Source organism: Caretta caretta, chromosome 5 (genome assembly GCF_965140235.1).
Source record: "Caretta caretta isolate rCarCar2 chromosome 5, rCarCar1.hap1, whole genome shotgun sequence".
NCBI classification, from domain to species: Eukaryota; Metazoa; Chordata; order Testudines; family Cheloniidae; genus Caretta; species Caretta caretta.
The window spans coordinates 22,673,643-22,696,638 of record NC_134210.1 but is presented as its reverse complement, the minus strand read 5'-3'; the positions used below and the strand labels follow the sequence as shown (position 1 = coordinate 22,696,638).

The following is a 22,996-nucleotide window of genomic DNA, read 5'->3' as shown; positions in this document are numbered from 1 at the left end:
TTATTCATTATCTGGCAAACAGTTTGCGCATCAGTTTCAGTCTGTGGCTTGCTCCTGAGCTGCAACTGGTCCAAATTTTCTATTCAAACTGTGATTAGTCACATAATTTGCATATTCTTGTTTCTTGGTCCCTGATTGGATGACTGAAACTTTGGAAAGTACCTGGAGCCCAGTTTTGCTAGGTGCTGAATAAACCAGCAAAGTAGAAGGCAATCCCTACTCCCAAAGAATTCAGTTATGCAGGACCTTAAAGGGGAGCATAATGTTTACAAAATGATTTCAGGCTTTAAAAAAAAACAATAGTTTTGTAAATCTTTTCAGTAGATCAGATGTATTTTGTTTGATTTTAAATTCTCCTAAGTAATATTTATCTGTTTTCAAAAGGAAAGTTAAAGTCTGTTGTTTAATCAGAGATAATCCAGGATTACTGGACATCCTGCACTTTTTTTTTTAGTAGCAGGGAGTGCTTTAATTAGAAAGGTACTAATGTAGATTAGGGCATTAACTGAACTGGACTCCTCCCATATTGCCAATGAAATGACGACTGCATTGGGAGAGCCATTTTGATGATCAGAGCGCAAAAATATTTCATTAAACAGTACCCAATAATCCTCGGTGTGATTATAAAAATACTCCAAAGTGTGCAAGGCATTTGAGACATATGAACAGTTTCCTGTCCCCAAAGAGTTTGCAATCTTAAGTGCCAGCTCCTGCAAACCCTTATATGAGTATACCCAAGTCACACAACTAATTCCACTGAAGTCAGTGGGCTCATTCATGTGAGTAAGGGTATGCAAGACCAGTCCCAAGAAGACAATTTTCAGACAAAGGATAGCAATGCTGTAAGCTAGCTGAACAAAATGCGTTTCTTCTTACCTGACTAAGAACCTTCCGCACTAAATATTCCATGCAGTGCCAATCAAATGATGGTCTAGAGAGAGTTTAGTGCCATAAGTAAATCAGAATGGTGGAGAAAAATGGAAAGATATAATTTCTTCCCTCTATTTAAAAAAAAAAAAAAGTTCTGATCACACTAAGGATTAGTTCATCTGTCCTAGAAACCAACCATTTAAAAGGCTTGAAAAAGCAGATGAAGAAAACCCCCATTGTACTGTACTTTCTGTCCAATGGGATAAAAATTTTAATGGATAAAAGGATTGTTTTTGCTTAATGAAGAATCCTAGTTTTCAAATCTCATTGGACTGTGTACATCCAACAGAATTTGCTGCTCAGTAGCCTGAATTTTACAATTCTGCTGTGATCATGGAATCAACCATGTAATCATCAATTTTATTTCAGATACTGTGTGTTCTGATTAAGGCTTTTTGGTCTCCATGTAATTGAGAGTTTTAAGACTAAAATCAAAATGCTATTGTGAACTATGTGAATTTTTCTGTATTTACAATTAGCTTAAGGTATTAATATTAAAAGTAGGTAGCTGCATCTAATGACTTTTTGGAGTAATCTGAACCATCTGCCTCTAGATACTAAGGAGTTCACCACTTTAATCCAGATTATGGCTGACGAACTGTTTTTGGCATCCACTTCTCGCTAGCATTGTGCCCTTGAAGAGCTGCTGAGGCTGTAGAAATTCCTTTGCTGACAAACGTATTGTTATCTTTCAGGAGCCTGTTTGGTTTGGTTTTTAAATTTTCTTGGGAAGAAAATGGCTTTCTTAATGAAAAGCATGTTGAGCAACCAGGTCAAGAATTTAGGACTTGGTGGTGGAGGTGAGGAAAGCAAAGAAGAAAGTGGTCCTTCCGACCCAGCTGCAGCAGCAGGAATGACTAGAGAGGAATATGAGGAATATCAAAAGCAAATTGTTGAGGAGAAGTGAGTACACATTCCCTTATTATCAATGTGTGACTAATTCATGATGACTTGGCTCATCTGAGAATAACCCCAGAAAAAGCCAGAACATTGTCCCCTTACCCCACATTCCTATTTTAAAGCATAGGGAACATTGCTTTCTGAACAGCCTCTCCAAAACAAAAGCTCATCTAGTTGAAAATTGTAAGATTTTTGTATCATGGTTTCATCCTTCACCCTCATTTCCACCCTCCCCACCTCCCCACACACTCACCTACACATCTTGTGCTGGTGTTGCTTTCTGCTTCCATATGGGCAAGATAATTTCTTTCAAGTTTATTTCTGTAGGTTTAATGGTGTAAATGCTGGTTGCAATCTAAGAATGCAGTGGTTAATGCTGAAAATCATATGATTGACCCACTTAAAACACTAAATCTGACATGCTTAAAATATTTTATCTCCCCCATTTATTGTTGCAAAAATTGAGGACAGGGAAGAATGAAGAATGTAAAGCTGGTAATGTTTATTTGAAGGATGCTTGACTAATTTCAAAACTATAAATTTAAACCATTTTTTCAGTTGTCCAAACTCTCTATTAAATGAAGCAGAGAGGTTTGCTCTCTGTTTACAGCTCAGGAATTTTATTTGGCTGATAATTGCAATCTGTAACCACCTTCTGACAAATAAAATGCGTGGGCATTGTTTACATAGCAGATATAAAGTAAAATAATGGGTTTCAAGCAGATAGGAGTTTAAACCCTGCATAATAATAAAGAAAGACAATTGAATTCTAAATCTCCACTGCATCTAGTTCACTAACGATCAATTACATAATGGTTGTATAAATCCTACATTTAAGATGATTATAGGTGAAAGGTTAATGACTTATGGAATTTAAGAGGTATCCAGGTCTATATTTAGCAGCAGCAATTTCAGTCATAAAATTCTGAATAAATATAACCTGTTTGTAAAAACAATTCAAAATGTTACCTTCTTTTGTGGTACATTACATAGTGGGAGATTATTTTTTCTTTTCAATCAGCCGGCCAAAAGATGCTGTGTTGGAATAGATAAGCAAAGCAAGAAATCTGGAGAGGAGAAAAGATTCGAAAGAGAAGAACATGTTATTTCAATAATGTTTTGAAGTGTGCTGTGTTTTTAAATATGAAGCTGTGCTATAAGTCAATAAGTGAACAATTTCCCTTCCAGCACAGGTGGGGATAGGGAAACTGTAATGAAAATGGTTAAGTGTTTTTGCATAGAAAAACTGAATGATGGAATTGGACACTGCACTAGTTCTGTAATTGTATGTCAGTTCATCCTGGAAACATGATCACAGATACAACATCTGGTTTTAGTGACCTCCTAATTTTACTCAGTTTTAGGGCTGCACAGCCTGAGGATCAAAGAGGTTAAATGACTTGCCCAAGGTCACATAGTGAGTCAGAGGCTCAGACTGGATTAGAACCCCTGACGTGACCCCGTTGTCTCCACTATTTTTGTTTAATCTCTAACCAACACTGCTTAGGTTAAAAATGTGAAAATGCATCAATCACCATTCATCAGGAAGGCATGTAAACGAGCAAATGAGAGACTTGTTAACAGCAAAGGGGTCCTCTAATGAGTCACATAGTCCATTCTCCTGCATTATAAGCAGGTTGATTTCACTATTCATGATAGATGGGCATCAATTCTAGCCTTGATTTTCTAGAACTTCCTCTCTGAAGTCACACTTTAACCCCATCTTCTTTGTAAAGATTTGATGATAGCAATAAATAAGTGGGAAATGACTATCTACAGGTATGTGATGGATGTAAAAATGCAGAAAGAGAATCTCTTATTATTGTACACGGGCAGGCTACCTACAGTATTGGGATGACATTAGGTGAGAAAATGTATGCTGAATATCAGAATAAGTTCCTGAGTGAGGTCTGCTTCGGCTGTGGAATAGCTTTTCAAGTGGATGCTTAAAACTAGTTTACATGAAACTCTAGAATATGTTCCACAGAAAATAATGTTGCAACGGCAAGAGGGTGGATTACACGACCTAATAGATATGTCACAGTTTGTTATGAATCCACAACAGCCCATTAGCCTCTAGTGGACAGGAACAGGAAACTGCATGGCAGGCAATTGCATATTATGTATGCAGGTTTTTAACTTTAAAGGAAGTTTTAAATCTGCTAAATCCACGTATATTGTTCTGAAAGCTTATGGTTAAGATTTGATCAAACCACTTTTGGGTTTTGTACAAAAACCAAACATGTTATGAAAAAAATTCATGAAAATGAAGAAATTTGGAGAATGGGGGGGGAGGCGCGGGGGATAGTTCTCAACCAGCTGTAGTGTTATCAACTTTACAGCTAAAAATATAAACAATCTAACCAAAAAACACAGTGAATGTTTTTAAAATCAATTTAAGTCAGATTTTTCCTTGATTCAGTAAAATGGCCATTCATAAATTTGGCAGTGACGAATGTCTGTTTACCCCTTATTTGGCTTCAGTCTTGGAAGACATTTGATAGGAATGGCCAAATCCTGGAGTTTTGATTAAGGACTGTTGCATTTGGCCCAAAAGTAGCGTCCCTATCAAATATCGCTTGGAAGCAATGGTCATGTGAGAGGTAAACAGACCTATCACCACTTTTATTTTATTTTATTTTATTTTATTTTATTGCTCCCATTAAATTTGTGGTGATATAGCTGCCTCCCTTGAACAGGCATATTTTTACTGAATGGAGGGTAAGAGTCTCCTCTCAGATTATCAGGGAAAGATTTGAACTTTCAGATTCTGCTGTAAAGAGCTCTCCATTGATCTCAGTGATAATCAGTGCAAGATCCAGCCAAGCAGAGAGAACAAAACTGGAGGAGAGACCAAAACATAACTTACATCATTAGACTTGTCCTTCATTTCTTACAGAGATTAATGACCTACTAGTCTGAGCACAGGCCTGGTAACCAGGGACTCCTGACTTCTAGTGCAACCTCTAACCATGACTCCATTTCTAGCTTTGGACCAGTAACTTGACTTTGTGTCTCAAGTTCCTCTGTAAAATGAGCATAATACTAACCTATCTTCTATAGGTGCCATGAAGCTGATTAGTAAATGTTTGGAAAGAGCTCTGCATCTGTTCGTTGTTGTTTGTTTAGTCTGATACAGACTATGCTGTGTTAAAGCATAAAATGGGATGAGAATGACTTCAGCCTTTAGTTTTCTATAGCTGAGTAATTAGTTCCGTGACAATGACAAGTTGTCACATGATGGGTTTCTGGTTACACTCCTCTTATTTTGATTTCAGGATGGAGAGAGATGCAGCATTTGCACAAAAAAAGGCAGAGAGAGCCTGTCTGAGGGTTCATCTGAGAGAAAAGTACAGGCTGCCTAAGGTAAGACCAAGTCACAATCATGACCTAGTTCGCAGGCCAATTTTAAAACAGCTGCAATCAGACCTGCTGTCTGGCCAGGGAGATTTCCATACCCATGTCATCTTCCAGCAAATGTGCACATTGAGACTGTCAAGTCTCTTGGCCAAAGAGATCCCTATGCTATGCTACACTACACTTCACATAACACAAAAATGGAGGAAGGCTGGGCTCTAGGTTCTCAAAAGCGGCAGGTGATTTTCAGGTTTCAGAGTAGCAGCCGTGTTAGTCTGTGTCTGCAAAAAGAAAAGGAGGACTTGTGGCACCTTAGAGACTAACCAATTTATTTGAGCGCAAGCTTTCGTGAGCTACAGCTCACTTCATCGGATGCCTCCAATGAGGTGAGCTGTAGCTCACGAAAGCTTAGGCTCAAATAAATTGGTTAGTCTCTAAGGTGCCACAAGTCCTCCTCATTCTTTTTAGTGATTTTTCAGTGCCTCCATTTTAGGTGCCCAACCTGAGATGCTTTAAAGGGATTTCGTTTTAAAGGGTGCTCAGATAAATCTCCATCAGGTTTGGCACTTAGAATTGCTAGTCACTCTTGAAAACCCTGTCTCGTTAAGACATGGGGATTGGGATTTGGAGATATTAGTTTTATTCCTGGAAGAGGTAGCTGAAAATTTTCCATCAGTATGATTTTTCAAGAAAATTGGGGTTTGATCAAATGAAATTTTGAGCAAAATGTGTCTGCTTTAGAAAACGTTGAGGTTTTTGTCAAATATCTTTTGTTTTTTCAAAGGAAAAATCAAAATTGTCCGGGGGGACGGGACATTTTCTGACCCACTCTAATTCCTGGCTCTTTCACAGCCTGCCTCTTGCTTTGGGACCCAATATAATATCACTTAACCTCTCTGTGCCTTAGTTTCTCCACCTTACATCACAGGATTATTGTGAGGCTTCATTGATTAATATTTATATGAGATACTTCAGATGGGCAACACTGTAGGAATGAAAAATATTTCAATGATAAAATTGTGTCACTGAAATAATTTTTAAAAATAATCTTGTGGTTTCTTACTTCAGTTGTCCCACCTACAATAATGGGGGTGAACTGCCCTTTGCAATATTACCGGGTATCACCACAATCAAATATTTGGGGTAAAATTTTCAAAAGTGCCTAGGTGATTTAGGAGCCTACATTCCATTTTTTTTATTTTTTTTTTAAAGCTACAAACACACTGAGGAGGCTAAATTCCATTGGTTTTTCAATGAGACTTCAGCTCATAAGTATGTTGGTCATTTCTGAAAATGGGATATAAGCTCTTTTGAAAATGTTACCCTTGGTTCTTGGTATGTATGATTAAGCATAAAAAGGGAGGACAACTTGCGGGTGAGACTAGTGTGGCTTTAGGTTCCTGTTGCTCATCAGAGAGAGAATTTTGAAAGGTCAGTAAGCAGAGTGCTTTGGCAGCAAAAGAAAAGAGGAAGTTGGAGCTGAATTGGCATTTGGAGCCTTTTTTAAATTTAAAGCTTCATATAGAGGCTGAACACCAAGCATTGCTGCTGGAATATTGTATGACAGAGTCTGCGGTTAAGTGACATGATTTAGTTAAGGCTTAATTGTTAGGTTTTAACAGCTGTACTTACACTGTAAATATGGGGGAATGAGCATGTTTCTAGCTTTGTTCTGTACTGCACTGAACAAAGGGCCAGTGCTCAGCAAGACACACACAATAACGTTGAAAACTAGGGCTTTCAGCATTTTGATGGCATTGCAAACTCCCATTTCAATGTTGTAGGTTCAAACCCTCTGAACCTTTTGAATGCTGAGTTTCATTTATTCTGCCATTCTTATAAGGTCAGAAGTTTGTTGCAATGGGTCCTTCTCCTGTCCCTGTCCCTAATGCCACTGATCAAATATTAACTGAGAAACCAAAAGGTAACCCTGAAAAGTAAAAGCTGTCAAGCAACAAAGACATCTGGAACATTATTAACAGCCTGGGCAAGCTGTGATGGCATCAGACGCATTGTAGATAGCATGGTTAACCCTTAAGACAGTGACATTTCCTAGACTGGTATCCAAATGAATATGTAGAAAGATGTGTATATGTCTGTCCATAGAGTTAAGTTAATGAGAAATCATAGTATCTGAACTAGTTGCTCCGAAAATTGACAGGGATTCATTGAGACTCCATCCTGTTCTTTCTGAGTTCATGCCTGGCCTCCTCCAGCAGCTGCCAATCTGACCCAAGTATGTGATTCATCTCCACTAATCAGAACTTGCAACCACACCTCCTTTTTCTTTTCTAGTCACCTCCTTTTTTTTCCCTAGTCACTTCTGAGTTCATAGTTGTAGCATTTTGCTATGGTTTCAGCCTGTGGAAAGTAGCAAAATTTCCTTGTACGTTTCTCCGAGACAAGGCCTTAGAGACCACTGTGGAATGTTGTGGACCATAACTCACTGCCACGTGTTGAGGTGGACAAGGCTGGGTTTTTCCGCACAGTACTTGGGCTAACTGAGCTACTAATCAATTTTTTCTGATACTGAACTTATTTTTTTCTCTTATTAGTGGACTTGCCTGGTGGGTTAGGAGAGCTCTGTAGGAAGATTGCTTTGGTTAACTTCATTTGCCAATTCTCTGCTTGAAATTTCAGCTTTTATTCCCTTTCCTCTAAAAGACTGATTTGTCCTCATCGATAATGTCTTTTTCCCCCTTGATTCCCTACTCAACCCTCTTTTTGAAGGCTAAGAAGCCCTGCGAATAATTCTGGGCCATTCAGCCTTCCTGGGAAGCTAATAGCTCTGTGAGCAGCTACACTAGACTAGGCATGGACGTATTTAGGAATGCTTAGTCTCTTCACCTTAAGCCCTTTTATACTGGACATTTCTGTGTACTGTATGAGCAACTGACTCCTTAAAATTTAAAAGCCAGCCTTACATCTTCACTTCCTCGTGCAAAGGTCTGAGTTTACATAATAAAGTATATCTGCTCTTCCAAGACTACCTTGTAATAAAAGTATTTTTCTGATCACAGTTTAACCAGACCAGGAACCAACTAGGTTTCTTATATGGAATCAAACATCTGCTGCATCAATTAGTACTACAATGATTGTCCTTGAAAATCTTTACACTTTTGCCTAGTGCAAAAGGATAAATGGTTCTCTGGCATATTCCATATACAATGAGTACATGTACAGTGGGTGGTATAGCATACAACAGCAATATTAATTACAATTGTCTTTGTAATTTTAATGTCAGACCCTTTGAAATGAATATATTAATCCTCATTATACTTACCATAATTGTATTGCATAATGACAGGTTTCAGAGTAACAGCCATGTTAGTCTGTATTCGCAAAAAGAAAAGGAGTACTTGTGGCACCTTAGAGACTAACCAATTTATTTGAGCATAAGCTTTCGTGAACTACAGCTTATGCTCAAATAAATTGGTTAGTCTCTAAGGTGCCACAAGTACTCCTTTTCTTTTTACCATAATTGAGTCACTGTTTCCTTGTGCTCCCCACATCTGTTTGTTATATCCACCTGTTGTCTCTCATTTTATATATTTTTTTCCCACCTAGAGGGCTTTGCAGGATCAGATCCGTTAATTGTGCCTTATTATATTTGTCTATGCCTTTGTGCTTAGCACATTTAGAATAGAATGAGATGAAGCAGGTTCAAAAATGCTGTTGATATAGAACTCGGTCCAGCAGTTTTTGATCATGTATCTCCAGTGGGACTCTTCATGTAATTTAAGGCTGCATGATCAGGCCCATATAGAAAGGGTATTGGGGAGCCATGTAAAAATTAGAGCGGGGTAGAAGTCAAATCATGTTTATAAGTGCAGAGATAGTGTTTGTCCAAACCCTTCAATCCTCTCCTGTGTTAACTGAGTTTCAAGTTTTCTCTTCCCAGGTTCAGAAATGCATTAAACACTCTGGGCACAATGGCAACACCTCAAAAAACGAAACTGATATCTCTGAATCACCAACACACTTGTTGAATATTGTATTTCTATAGTATGGTCCTGATCCTGCAGCTTGTTGTCGGATGGACTGCTTTGCTACACACAGCCCATGAAGTTGGACTTAAATGGGGCTCCATGCAGGTGCATTGGGGTCTAGTAGTCCATATTAGTTGAGAGCCTAACTGTGGGAAAGTGGATAGAAGGTTAAAAATGGTTAAAGTACCTGTAACAGGCAGAGTTGGTCATTTGTTGCCTTTTCCCATCAACATTTATTTTATAGATGATTGGACCATTTTATAAACTTCCATCCACTTTCCCACAATTAGGCTCACAATTCGGGCAGGCCTATGAGGCTCCAATAGGATCACTTCACAGCATTTTAAAGATTCCTTGAGTGATTCTCTTTCCAGGTTGGATAAAATAGCCATTGTGTACAAATACAACATACAAGGGTGTTTGGTCTTCAACTATGCTGAATTTCTGAGATTTTAGATAGACTCATACTCTCAGATTTGAAGGTCAGAAGGGACCATCATGATCATCTAGTCTGACCTCCTGCGCATTGCAGGCCACAGAATCTCACCCACCCACTCCTGTAATAGACCCATAACCTCTATCTGTGTTACTGAAGTCCTCAAATCATGATTTAAAGACTTCAAGTTACAGAGAATCCACCATTTACACTAGTTTAAACCGGCAGGCAACCTATACCCCATGCTGCAGAGGAAGGCAAAAAAACCCCAGGGTCTCAGCCAATCTGACCCAGGGGGAAATTCCTTCCTGACCCCAAATACAGCGATCAGTTATGGTATATTCCTTTGTCAAGAGTTCCTCTGGATGGCATTGACTGACACCTTCTTGGAAGAGGTGGCATTGTCTTGAGTTCTCTGCTTGGTGTCCTCCTCTGGATCCCTTGTTTGATCCTGTGACCTGCACCCCATCCCCGTTTTTTATTCTTTGTCTCTTGTAATCAGTTGAATTTCTGGCTCTGTGGTCCCTCCCTCACCTGAGAGGGTGGGCTTTCCTTTGTTTTGGTGGACTCTGTCCCCTGACCAGGATTCAAATAGGCTGCATCAAGATACATTTTATCGAACATATGACTGCCGAATCAAGGCCTTATCAGTATAGCTCTAGTAACTAGTGTAGTGTATATAAACTTGTGGTTATTGTAGCAGTAAACTCGTATCATTTTCCTGCAGTCTTCTTTTACTGGGTGGAGGCATTTATCTGGGATGATGGCCCTATTGAATGTTGAGAAGTCTCCATGCAACTTTGTTCTCTATATTAACTAAGCAGCAATAATGAAATTAACAATCCACAGGGAGTTCAAAACATTAAAAATGCCCTCAACTAACGAATTATTAATCCGCCAAGGTACTTCATTCATAATTGCTCAGGGTTACTATCACAGAGGTTATGTAACAGCAGGGAATAAAGAGTCAACCATGGGCCCATTGGCAACCACCTTATTAAGGCCCAACTTAAAGAAAAGTTAAGAAAAAAATCTTCCCATGAGCTGTCAGCTCTTGTAATTTTAACTTTGCCACAGCATAGATTTGGGAATGGATTTTTCTGGGAAGAAAAAATAAGTCTATGGCATCTTCTTTCCTGTGCAAAAAGAATGTGCTAACTACTGAAATGGGTAAGGAAAATGTAGAGTGCCAGCAATAAATCTAACACAGTTGAGCCCCTCTTATATTAACCCCTCTTATCTGAATGCTTCTGTTATCCTAATTTAGATTACGTTCTTCTGTGAGCATCATTTACCTGGAAAAACTCCCAATTTTGTTGACACTTCCATTGACCACAATAAATTCCATGACCTCAGTTTTTATTTGGATAAATGGTGTTTTTACTGTAATAGCATAACCATGGCTGAAGGCTACCGATAGAGCTGGTCAGAAAATCCAGGAAAATGTCACTTTAAAAAAAAAAGTTCCATTTTGCATGATTTCGAATGGATTTTATCAAAATGTCTTATTTAAGAAAAACAGTGTATTATTTGTGGCGGGGGGAGGAAAAGGGGTGTCCATTTTCTATAATGTCTTTTAAAACAATTTTAATAAAATTTGTCTAAAATATAGATTAAAGTGATGACAAGTTTCACCCCAAAAAATGGAAAAAATCTGTCGTCAGTTTTTCTCAAAAATGTTTGTAAAAAGGCCATTTTTTCATTAAAATATTTTTGTGTTGAAAAATTTCCATCAGCTCTAGCTAGCAGTATAAAACCTTTTGCCATGAGTTTTGTTCTTGCTTATTTGAGCACAAAAAGAAGGATTTAACCTGGTCAAAGTTGATAAAAATACTGAAGTCACTTGGTGTCCCTTCTTTGCTTTGATCTGGAGGGTGGTGTAGAAAAATAAACATACTGGAAGAGTTAGACCAGGGTGTTTTTAGCAGATTTTTGTTGGCGGTATTTTTTGTTGCCCAAACTTATCTGATTTAAAAATAGTTTTGAAGTTTAGTGGGAATCGTGGCAGAGGAGTTCAATGTAAATATATGCCTTGTTTATGTATTTTTCAGGTTACTCCAATATATCAATGAGGTACAACAAGCAGTTTCTTGTTCTGGGAGAGGTGCATTTTGATATACTTCCTAAAATGGCTCTGTGGTACCTTGGCTAAAATGCCAAATGTTGTTGTTGTTATTGTCATTAATTATTTGAATTGTGGTAGTACCTTGGAGACAAAGTTATTGTCCAAGATCCTATTGCATGGAGCTGGTTGGAAATTTTTTGACAATTTTTTCATCAAAACCTGCCAATTCATCAAAACTGAAGCTTTGTGAAACAGGGACGCTACTGGTAGCTGTCTGACTCCCTCTAACAACTCTCTGGGGTATTCACAGGAGTCAACCAGCAAAACTAAACTTGTCATGCAGATTTCTTAAAACAATTCCATTTTTCCATTGCATGTCAATAATTTTCCTGTACATGAGTGTTGATTGCTTTAGGAGGCCCATCACCCATCTCTGTGCTTTTAACCATTGTTACTTACAATCGTAAGAGAACTTTCTGCAATAATCTGGCTTAATGTGAGTAGGTAAGCTATCTTGTTTAAGAAATTTACTGTTGCCACTTCTCAGTCTCCCTGAAGAATATTATAACATTCATTAAACCATCACACAGCCACAAATTCGTCAAGGCCTTTGTTAGATCTTGTATCCTTAAGCAGTCTCTGGAGGGCAGCCTGTATGTCTTCATTTGCTTTCTTTCCCAGGGGGTGGCCCTTTTCGGTAGGTCTTTTGTGTGCCACTTTCTCCACCCTGACTCTGTATTTGATGGCACTACGGAGGTTGGAGGGAGTTGTACTGTATAGTGAAAAAAAAATCAAAATAATTCCCTAAAGCATTCATGAGCACAAAACATTTTAAGGAAGTTGCAATCTCTGGGCTCTACATAGTTACCCAGTGCTGTGTATGGGATTTTGGAGAGTCTTGCATCATTCATATATCTCCAATGGTCTGCAAGAAAAATAAATAAAACCCTACTGGTGTACCATCACACTGTCTCAGAGAAACGGTACCCTGACTATTGAAATAGTCTCTTTGAGAGCCTTCCCAAGGCAAAAATATTGTAAGGAAGTTTTCATTCACTTCACACGGCCAGCTTCATCTAATATTTTAATGTCATTCAAAAACTCTTCTGTTTTTTGCATGAAAACCTGAGACTGCTGGTGTGTGAATTAAATGGAGAATTTAAAAACATGTTCCCTAACCTATAGCCGAACTATATTTTACACATCTACCTCCTACAAAAAACATAACTTAGTACTAAAGTAGTTACAGCCACCTCTGCCCAGTAATTTAAAGAATTCCCTTCCGAAACATCAAAAATGTTAAAAAACAAAACGAAACAAAAAAAGCTGGGAACCTAACCACAAAGTAGTTAAAACTGATCTATCAGTTAGAAAACTAAATCACATAGCTTCAGAAAATTATAAACACACACACATGTATTATTTAAAAAGCAAGTATAAATCTGTATATTGTATGTAGTGTAGTTAGATATTCTACTACTAACCTTTAGCCATTGAAGGCCCTCTGGTGACCTTTTCATAAAATTACATCACTCTTACTTTAAAGCATAACCAACTGTACCTAAAACTTATGAGCTTTAAAAGCAAATAATAGCCCTGTTTAAAAAAAAAAAAATCAAACTTGCAGCTTCATAAAATTATGCCATCTTTCTTTAAATGACTTGGCAAACCTTGTTCATTACCAGATGTAAAATATTTTTTTTTTTTTTTAGTGATCCAATCTATCATTTAAAATATACACCCTTCTCCATAACTGAAAATGTGCTGACTGACTTTAATTGCTCACTGACATCAGTGAAAACTGCCGGTATCAGATGTGGTAGGATTATTTTTAAATAACACTGTAAAAATGAAATTGGCCTTTGTTTGTCACCTACTCCCTTTCAGCTCTTCAGTTTTGAATAATACATCTGTGAACTATTAGAAAGTGAAAACAATTTTATATTAGCCCTTAGACTGGGATATTCAAAGACTCCTAAACCTAAAATCACAGCCTAAGAGTCTGAGTGGACACACTTTTTCTTTTGCAGTTGAAAGTTATCTCACTTGTGGCTTTCCATTGGATTTCTCCATTGTAATAGCAGCACTAACGCTTCTTAAATCTTAGATTAATAGTTTCCAAGGTCAGAAGGGACCATTGTAATAATCTAGTCTGACCTCTTACATAACACAGGCCATAGAACTTTCCAAAAGTAATTCCAAGAGCAGATCTTCTAGAAAAACATCTAATCTTGATTTCAAAATTTCCAGAGATGGAGAATCCACCATCATTGGTAAATTGTTCCAATGGTTAATTCTGCTCACTGTTAAAAATGTATGCCTCATTTCTAGTCTGAATTTGTCTAGCTTCAACTTCCAGACATTTGATTATACTTTTCTCTGATAGATTGAGGAGCCCATTATCAAATATTTGTTCCCCATGGAAGTACTTGTAAACTGTGACCAAGTCACACATTAACTTCTTTTTGCTAAACTAAATAGATTGAGTTCCTTTGAGGCTATCACTATAAGGCATGTTTTCTAATCTTTTAATAATTTTTGTGGCTCTTCTCTGAACCCTCTCCAATTTATCAGCATCCTTCTTGAATTATGGACACCAGAACTAGACACAGTACTCCAGCAACGGTTGTACCAGTTCCAAATTCAAGGTAAAATAACATCTTTACTACTCAAGATTCCCATTTTTGCTTCCAAGGATCGCATTAGTCCTTTTGGCCAAAATGTCACACTGGGAGCTCATCTTCAGCTGATTATCCACTGCCACCCCCAAATTTTTTTCAGAGTTGCTGTTTCTCAGGATAGAGTCCCTCATCCTGTAAGTATGGCCTGCATTGTTTGCTGCTAGATGTACACATTTAGTCGTATTTAAAACACACGTTGTTTGCTTGAACCCAGCTTACCAAGCTTTGCAGACTGCTCTGTATCAGTGATCTGTCATCTTCATTATTTCCCACTCCCCCAGTTTTTTTGTGATCTGCAAACTTTATCAGAGACGATGTTATATTTTCTTCCAGGTCAGTGAGAAAAATGTCAAATTGTGTAGGACCAAGAACCATTGCTGTGGAACCCCACAAGAGAAACACTGCTTGATGATGATTCCCCATTTACATTACACGTTGAGACCTATCATTTAGCTAGTTTTTAATCCAGTTAATATATACCATGTTAATTTTATATGCCAGTTTTTCAGTAAAAATGTGCAGTACCAAATCAAATGCCATTTAGAAGCCTAAGTATATTACATCAACACTATTACCTTTATCAACCAAACTTGCAATCTCATCAAAAAAGATATCTAGTTAGTTTGAAATGATCTGTTTTCCCTAAGCCCATGTTGATTGGCATTAATTATATTACCCTCCTTTAGTTCTTTATTAATTGAGTCCCATATTAGTCGCTCCATTATCTTGCCTGGGATCAATGTCAAATTGACAGGCCCATAATTACCAAGGTCATCCCATTTACCTTTTTTAAATATTGGCTCAACATTAGCTTTCTTCCAGTCCTCTGTAACTCTCCCAGTGTTTCAAGAATTATTGAAAATCAGCATTAATGGTCCAGCAACCTAACTTGCATCCAAGAGTTTTAAAAGAGCTGGCTATCTGGACCTTCTGATTTAAAAATGTCTAACTGCTGTTTAACATCCTCCAGAGATTTTAGTGGAAAGCAAAGAGTGTTATCAGATTAAATGACTGCATAATCTGTCCCCCCCCCCTCACAATACAGAATGGAAATATTTATGTAATGTTTCTGCCTTTCCCTGCTTTATTATTGATCATTCTACCATTTCCATCTAGTAATGGATCAATACCACTGTTTAGGAGTCTTTTTGTTGCTAATATTCTTTAAAAACTCCTTTTTATTGTCCTTAGCTCTGCTTGCCATAGATTTCTCCTTGTGTCCCTGTACTTCCTTTATCGTTTTTCCACAGTTCCCTGGCTTCTGATTTATATTCATCACTATCAGCTTCACCTTTCTTCCTTTTGTTGTACTTTTTTTTTTATAGCTGCCTTCACTTCCCCTCTAAACCAGGTCATTTTTTTAACCAGCACGGCCTTATTCCTCAATTATGGGATTGTCTCTTTTGGGGCATCAAGTAAAATGTTTTTAAACAATTATGAATTATTAGTCACATTTTTCTGATTAAATTCATGCTCCTGACTGACTTACCTCATAATTGTTTTCAACTTTATGAAATTGGTCCTTTTAAAGCACTAAGTACATATATCACTGGTCTGGACTTTATTCTGTTTGCATATTATAAATGTGATCGAGTCATGTTCACTCATACCTAAACTACCATTAATTTTTAGTTTTGTGGATCAGTTCCTCTTTGTCTGTCACAATGCATTCTAATATAGAATTTCCCCTTGTTGAATACAACACTTTTTGAGTAAGGAAATTGTCAACTATTATATTTAGAAATTCCATGGATGGCAGCATGACGTTTCCTGATATTTCCTTGGTGATACCCAGGGTGGAAGGTACCTCGCTACCATCTACCATACACATGAGGAAGCCTTGGCTGTACCTGCCCCCCTAGTCTGTCAGCTCCCCAACTCCACCCATAGGCGCCAACTTCTTCTGGTGCTGGTGGGTGCTTGCCCCACCCCGCCCGGCCCTGCCTCCACCCCTCCCTGCCCCCATTCCAACCCCTTCCCCAAAGTCCCGCCCCAACTCCGCCCACTCCCTGCCCCTATTGGACTCCTTCCCCAAATCCCCGGCCCCGCCTATTCCCCTCCTCCTCCCCTGAGTGCACTGTTCCCACTCCTCCCCCTTCCCTCCCACAGCTTGTTACGCCACGAAACAGCTGTTTTGCAGTGGCAAGTGCTGGGAGGAGAAGAAGGGAAGGCGCGCTCAGGGGAGTAGGCAGAGGTGAGCTGGGGCAGGGCAGGGCGGGGCGGGGAACTGCCAGTGGGTGCAGAGCACCCATCAATTTTTCCCTGTGGGTGCTCCAGCCCCGGAGCACCCACGGAGTCGGCGCCTATGACTCCACCTCCCATAAGCAAACACAAACATTCCCCTCTTAACCTATGCAGGCTCTGCTGTCCCTCTGCAGGCACACTGCAACCCCAGGACCCTCTGAGCATCCCGCTAGTTTCAACCTTAACTAAAAATGTCTGAGCCTTTAATTGGTGTAAGACAGACTCTTTGTGTAATTTATACATAGTGTAATAGTTTTATGATAGGCTTTAATAAGTAAGCTCACATAGTTTCAGTGTTCCCAAGGAAGCAGTACACACCAGATTACCAGTTTCACCTCAGATCACCACTCTGTTTAATATACAGCACTTAGATATGCTTATAGTGAAAACCAATAAAAGTAAACAAGTAAAAGTTTATTTAAGAAAGTACAGAGATTTGAGAAGTAGCAAGTCAAAGTATTGGAAACAAATGGTTACATGTCAAATAAAATTATAATACACGTTCTACAGCCTAGACTTAATTAGCCAGATACTTTCCTGTCTAATGAAGTTTAGCTCCCCAAAGTCTTTGCAGTGTTTTCAAGCCAGGTTGGCTGTGACCTTCCTTTCATAAGACAGAACACATTGACAATTCATCTCCTCAGTTAAGGATCCCAGATGTACTTCAGTACTCCAGGTTATACCCTAAAAATCCATTGTCTTTACCCGTAAACAAGATGCTCCCTGGCTGTTTTTGTTTTTTCCTGCAGGTCGCCTCTCATGTGAATTCATAATCTCTTCATTAGCATCAGGCTCAGTAAGACACTGTGAGACATTGACTACACAATGACCAGCCAGAGAGATGAGGGTCTACTACTCGCTCCCTGAACAGAACCTGTGTATCACCTTCTGGTGACCTGTCAGCTCACATAATTTAAGGACATAGTTTTCAGTATGAATGCATAAGTCCTTAAATATTATCTGTACATACATTTCACAATGATCATGATAACTAGTAAGCTACTGGGTCTTGGTAGACACCTTACATGCCGCTCTTTATGAACTATTTTATAGATACCAGATCCAGGGAACCCCTGTAAACCCCTATGTACATACCCTTTATTCCTTCTGCCAGTTTGCACCACCGGGTGTCTGGGTCACAGAGACCTCCAGCACATGTAGCTCAGGTTGATCATACAGCTTTGTTTCCTGCACATTATAGATAGGTGCGTAAGAAGCTGGTCATCCTGTTTCTCTAGTGTGATTTGGTGGTCTGTAGCAGACACGAATTAATTCCCCATCTTGTGCATTATCTGTCAGGATGTTAATCCATAAGCATTCAAGATGATTTTCCTCTGAGTTATCAGTGACATGGAAGCAAGCAATGCTATTTTGGACATAAAGGCCTGCTTCGCTTCCCCTTTTGCCACTAGATCCTTCCTAAATAAGTTATAACCATTGATTGTAACATTCCAAAAGTGTGAGTCATCCCACTAGGTTTCAGTAATACCAACTAGATCAGATTTATAGCTCAGTGGTTTGAGCATTGGCCTGCTAAACCCAGGGTTGTGAGTTCAATCCTTGAGGGGGCCATTTAGGGATCTGGGGCAAAAATTGGGGATTGGTCCTGCTTTGAGCAGGGGGTTGGACTAGATGACCTCCTGAGGTCCCTTCCAACCCTGATATTCTATGATTCTATGAATTCCAGTTCTTGTTTGTTACCCAGGCTTCTAGCAATGGCACAGTCAAAGAATTTTTCTTCATGTCCCTTGATTAAGTTCGTTCTCAACATCTCAATTTTGTGCTAAATGACGGCTCATATCTTCCCTCATTTCACCCTCCCTTTTGTTATTAGTTTAACTCCCTCTAGTACACTAGTCAGCCTGTCCCTGAGGGGATTGGTTCCCCGTCCACTGAGGTGGATGCCATCCAAACTTTTTTTGAAACTGTTTGTTGCCCCCAAACCTGGCACTTATTTATACAGAAAACTTTTACTTTTTTGTCAGTGGCTGGAAAGAGTGGGATTTAGATGGGCATTGACATCAATGCAAGGGGTAGAGCTTATCCTTAGCTATCCACTAATCTCTTATCCATCCAGCAATCTCAATATGACATTTGTTGGGGTCAACATATCATGCGTGCCCCTAAGGCCTGAATACTTCATTCTTGGAGAAATGGGTTTTGTAACATCGGTAAGTAATGAAGAATAAAAAAAAAAAATTGAGGGCAAATTTAATTGCAAAAAAGTTCATTCTGCCACCATAGAACTTAGAAGTAGAGATTGGGTCACAGGCCTAAATCTGTTTAAAAAAAAAAAAAAAAAAAAAACACCAAAAAAAAAAAACCCAAAAAAAACTAGCATTTAAATTAATGGATGAGTAGAAAAAACAATCATGAAACTTTGTTTTGCCTTCTGGGAATGTGTGATGAACCAGCTAATGTACATTCCTTTCCTGGAGCAATATTTTACTGCTGTTACTTCTGTGGGGCTAAATCCTCAAAGGAGTGGTTTTCAAAGGCACTAGCGTAGTTAGGGGCCTAGTCCATGGCAGTGCCTGACGGTGATGATGAAAATCTCCCCTGTAATACTGAGGGTTTCTCAGGGAGTCTCCTGGAATCTGGCTCTATCTCCCGGAGGCTACTGAAGCCAATCCGGGAGATTTTAGCCCACTTAAAGTCCAGTGGTGCAGCAGGGCTAAGGTAGGCCCCTGCCCCTGCCCCCGCACCACTACCAGAACCAGCCAACGCATCCCTGCAGCCCCAGGGAGTGGAGAGGGTACAGGGAGTCTCTGCACACTGCCCCTGCCTGCAAGCACCGCCCCCAACAGTCCCCATTGGCCGGGAACTGTGGCCAATGGGAGCTGCGGGGGCAGTGTCTGTAGGCAGGGGCAGCACTAAGAGCTCCCTGACGCCCCTCCCCCGGGAAGTGCTGCTGCTTTCACAAGCGGTGTGGGGCCAGGGCAGGCAGGGAGCCTGCCTTAGCTCTGTTGCGCTGGCAACTAGAAGCCACCCGATGTAAGCACTGCCTGGCTGGAGCCCGCACCCCTCACCCCCTCCTGCACCCATATTCCCTATCAGAGACCCCATCCCCTGCCTCAGCCCTGAACCCCCTCCCACACCCAGACTCCCTCCCAGAGCCTGCACTCTGCACCCCCTCCTGCATGTCAATCCCCTTCTCCAGCCCTGAGCCCCTCCTGCACCCAGACGCCCTCCTAGAGCCTGCACCCTGCACCCCCTCCTGTACCCAGGGTGCTCAGCTCAGAGCCAGCTCCTACACTCCGAACCCCTCAGCCCCAGCCCAGAGCCAAAACCGCTCCCGCAACCCAACCCCCTACCCCAGCATGGTGAAAGTGAGGGAGGGATGGGGGATAGAGTGAGCAGGACAGGGCCTCGGAGAAGGGGCGGGGCAGGGATGGGGCCTCGGAGAAGGGGCGGGGCAGGGCCGCAGAGCAAAGGTGTTTGGGTTTGTGTGATTAGATAGTTGGCAACCCTAGTAATACTTCGGCCCTGATGCTGCAATAATCTCTACACAAGTGGTCTCCTCTCCCCAAACACACACACACACACCTTTGTCCAAAATCCCAGTGATCCCTATGGATTTGTCCAGTGCTCATTGTAGTATTCTGGCCTCATTTTTCATTCAGTCCTCTGATCAAACTTCCAATGACAATAGTAGGAGTTCTGCCCAAGTAAGGACAGAAGCTCTGAGTTGGCAAAACAGTTAAGCACGTGCTTTGCTGAATTGGGGCCCAACTGGATAAGTGTTGCAAGATTCACCATTTTGGATTTGTGCATCTATATGATCTATTATTTTCTTGGTTGTAACCTAACTTTCTTCCCTCTAATCATAGAAAAAATATATAAATTATACATTGAAAAAAACAAATAATTAGATTCAAATTATCTCCCCCACAAAAGCATAGCTCTTCATTATCCTTATAAAGCACTGCATAATACTCTCAAAAAGGTAATACAACAACCCAAACTGCATTAACCATCTGGAAACATTGGCTTGAATCTAAATAACAGGCTATTGAACTGAAAGGCATAAATGTTAACAATATCAGAAAGAATCCTAAGGTGTAAATACAATAATGAATGTCAGAATTAAAAAGGGCCCCCACATCAGTGCAAAACCTAAAGATCCATGCTATTTGGACCAGATTTATAGGAGAAAACAATTCCTTAATGAACCTTAATCCTATTAACAGCATTGTCAGCTTCGGTTTGTCATTGAAAAGATGTTTTCATCTATGAGAGGTATAATTTGTTGACAACTTTTGCCTCTCCACAGTAGTCAGCATATCACCTATTTCCAAGATAAGATCTGTCTTTACTGCATGTTTTTAATACAGTGAACTGGATTCAGCTTAATAATTTATTTTTTACCCAACACGGGCTTGACCTCAGTTGAATATTTCTTACCCACATACATGGTCCTGTTGAAGTCTCAAATTTGTAGAATTAGGCCTCAAAAAGAAGGTGAAAATATAGATATCTCATGAGTTGCATTTAAAAAGCTTATCTGGGGAAAGTTCCTGTTATCCTAACTAAGGTTATGACCTCCAAAATTGTGTATTAAATAGTGTGTCATTTGAAACGTCATCTATATGGGACTGTTAGGCTAGTCTGAGCAATTGATATAAATGTACAGCTAACCTGAGATATTTTATCAGCCAAGGTAATTCGAAAATCAACCATGAAATGCCAGTAACAATAGGAAATTATTTTAAAGATGATCAACAATGAAAACAAAATTAGGTCTACTATTGTTTCTTTATGATGTATTCAGAGAGCCTTTTTTTTTTTTTTTTTTTTTTGAAAGAGGCTGAATGAGAAGTTGCTGCTTGTTACTTACATTAGAAAGACAGGCCTTGTCTCTTGGTTTTCTTCGAAGACTTAATGGATGACTGGAGAACTGTGAGGACTATGTTATTAGAGAAAGCATGCAAGGTGAAACCTTGATAATGTGTGAGGGGAAGTGATTCTTATTCAAACTGTTTAAAATGTTGTTGTCTGATACCTATCTAATTCAATGGACTGAATAAGAGTTTGAAGAAAGCTCTTTTGGTAAAAATTCTATAGCTTCCCACTTCAATTGAAGGATGAGAAAGTTCCAGATTTATATGTCTGGCTCCTCTAAGAAAGACTTTGAGCAAAATAGAGAAGATGGGACTTGGCTTTCCTAATATTTATAAGGTAAAACAACAAAATTAAAGCACCTAGCATGATGAGACCCCAGTCCTGGTTGGGGGGTTCTGGGTGCTAAGATATAAATATTTAATAATAATGATGATGCACTTTGGGACTGCATGCACAGAGGAGCCAAGAAACATAGAGGTGATTGCCCCTCTCTGCACAGAAAAAGAAAGCATAATGGTAAGGGAACTAATCAGTAATCAGCAAAGCATTCTCTGCGAGATATGGGAAGAGCACAGCTCTCTGCCTTAAACATTGCATTTGGAGACCTGATTCATCTCTACCTAACTTCAGTGTTATGCTGGTGTAATAGTGGAATAACAGTGTGGATTCAATACCTTGACTGGTAAGCTTTGTTATACCTGTAGATATGTTTCTGTGTTCTGCCTACTGTGATTTGTCTAAAAAAAATAGTCTCACCAATGTCTTTGAATTTTCAATCTAACATTTTAATTTTAAATTATACCAAATCTGATGCTAAAAAAATTTGTGCATGTGACCTATCTCTGAATTTGACACCTGAGCATCACCTGAGATGTCAATCTTCAATGTTATGTTCCAGGATTTGATTTATAGCTGTTAGTTAGACAGAGATGGTATTGCATTATTATTTTTAATAAGTCACAGCCAGGGATAGAATCCAGTATACTGAGTCCTGTGCTAAATCAAGAGATAGCCATAGCTTTGCTTCTGTTGGACTTCTGTATCAGATAGGGTTTGTTTTTAAATGTAGGCCTAGACTGTGTTTTGCTTTACACCAGTGTAAATCAAACTAACATGATTATCTTTTTGTCATAGTGGTGCCTAGTGACTCAACTGAGATCCCATTGCACTGAGCTGCACCTTACAGACATACAGTAAGAGACTATCTCTACCCTGCAAAGTTCTCAGTCTAAATAGATGAGAGACAGAGTGGGAAAGGATAATGGAGATGAGATGACAACCTGCTCAAGATTAGTGGTAGAGCTGGGAATAGAGCCTGGGTGTCCTGAGTCCCAGTCCAGTGTCTTATTCACTGGCATCTCCTGCACTACCAACGGCAAAAGTCTTCATGAAGTCTGGATTTACACTGTCGTAACTGGGATCAAAATATGGTTTGGAGTCGTCATCATCCATCCCCCTTATCCACTGGTGCAAGGTGCACCCTGTCTCCTTACTTCCTTATATCTAACCCCTCCCCCGCCCCAAAAAAGGGTCCATTCTTTCTCTGTTTAGC

At 39.6% G+C, this 22,996-nt stretch overlaps 1 protein-coding gene across 1 annotated transcript in view; it reads left to right on the top strand.

The window, feature by feature from the left end:
• Positions 1 to 1,572: 1,572 nt before the first annotated feature.
• The window catches only part of CPLX4 (complexin 4), a 37,045-nt gene continuing 15,621 nt past the window's right edge, over positions 1,573 to 22,996 (top strand). Inside the window, exons 1-2 of the mRNA XM_048851553.2 lie at positions 1,573 to 1,833; positions 5,109 to 5,196. Coding sequence (XP_048707510.1) covers positions 1,667 to 1,833; positions 5,109 to 5,196 — 255 coding nt within the window. The 5' untranslated portion in view covers positions 1,573 to 1,666. The remainder of the gene's footprint in view (positions 1,834 to 5,108; positions 5,197 to 22,996) is intronic.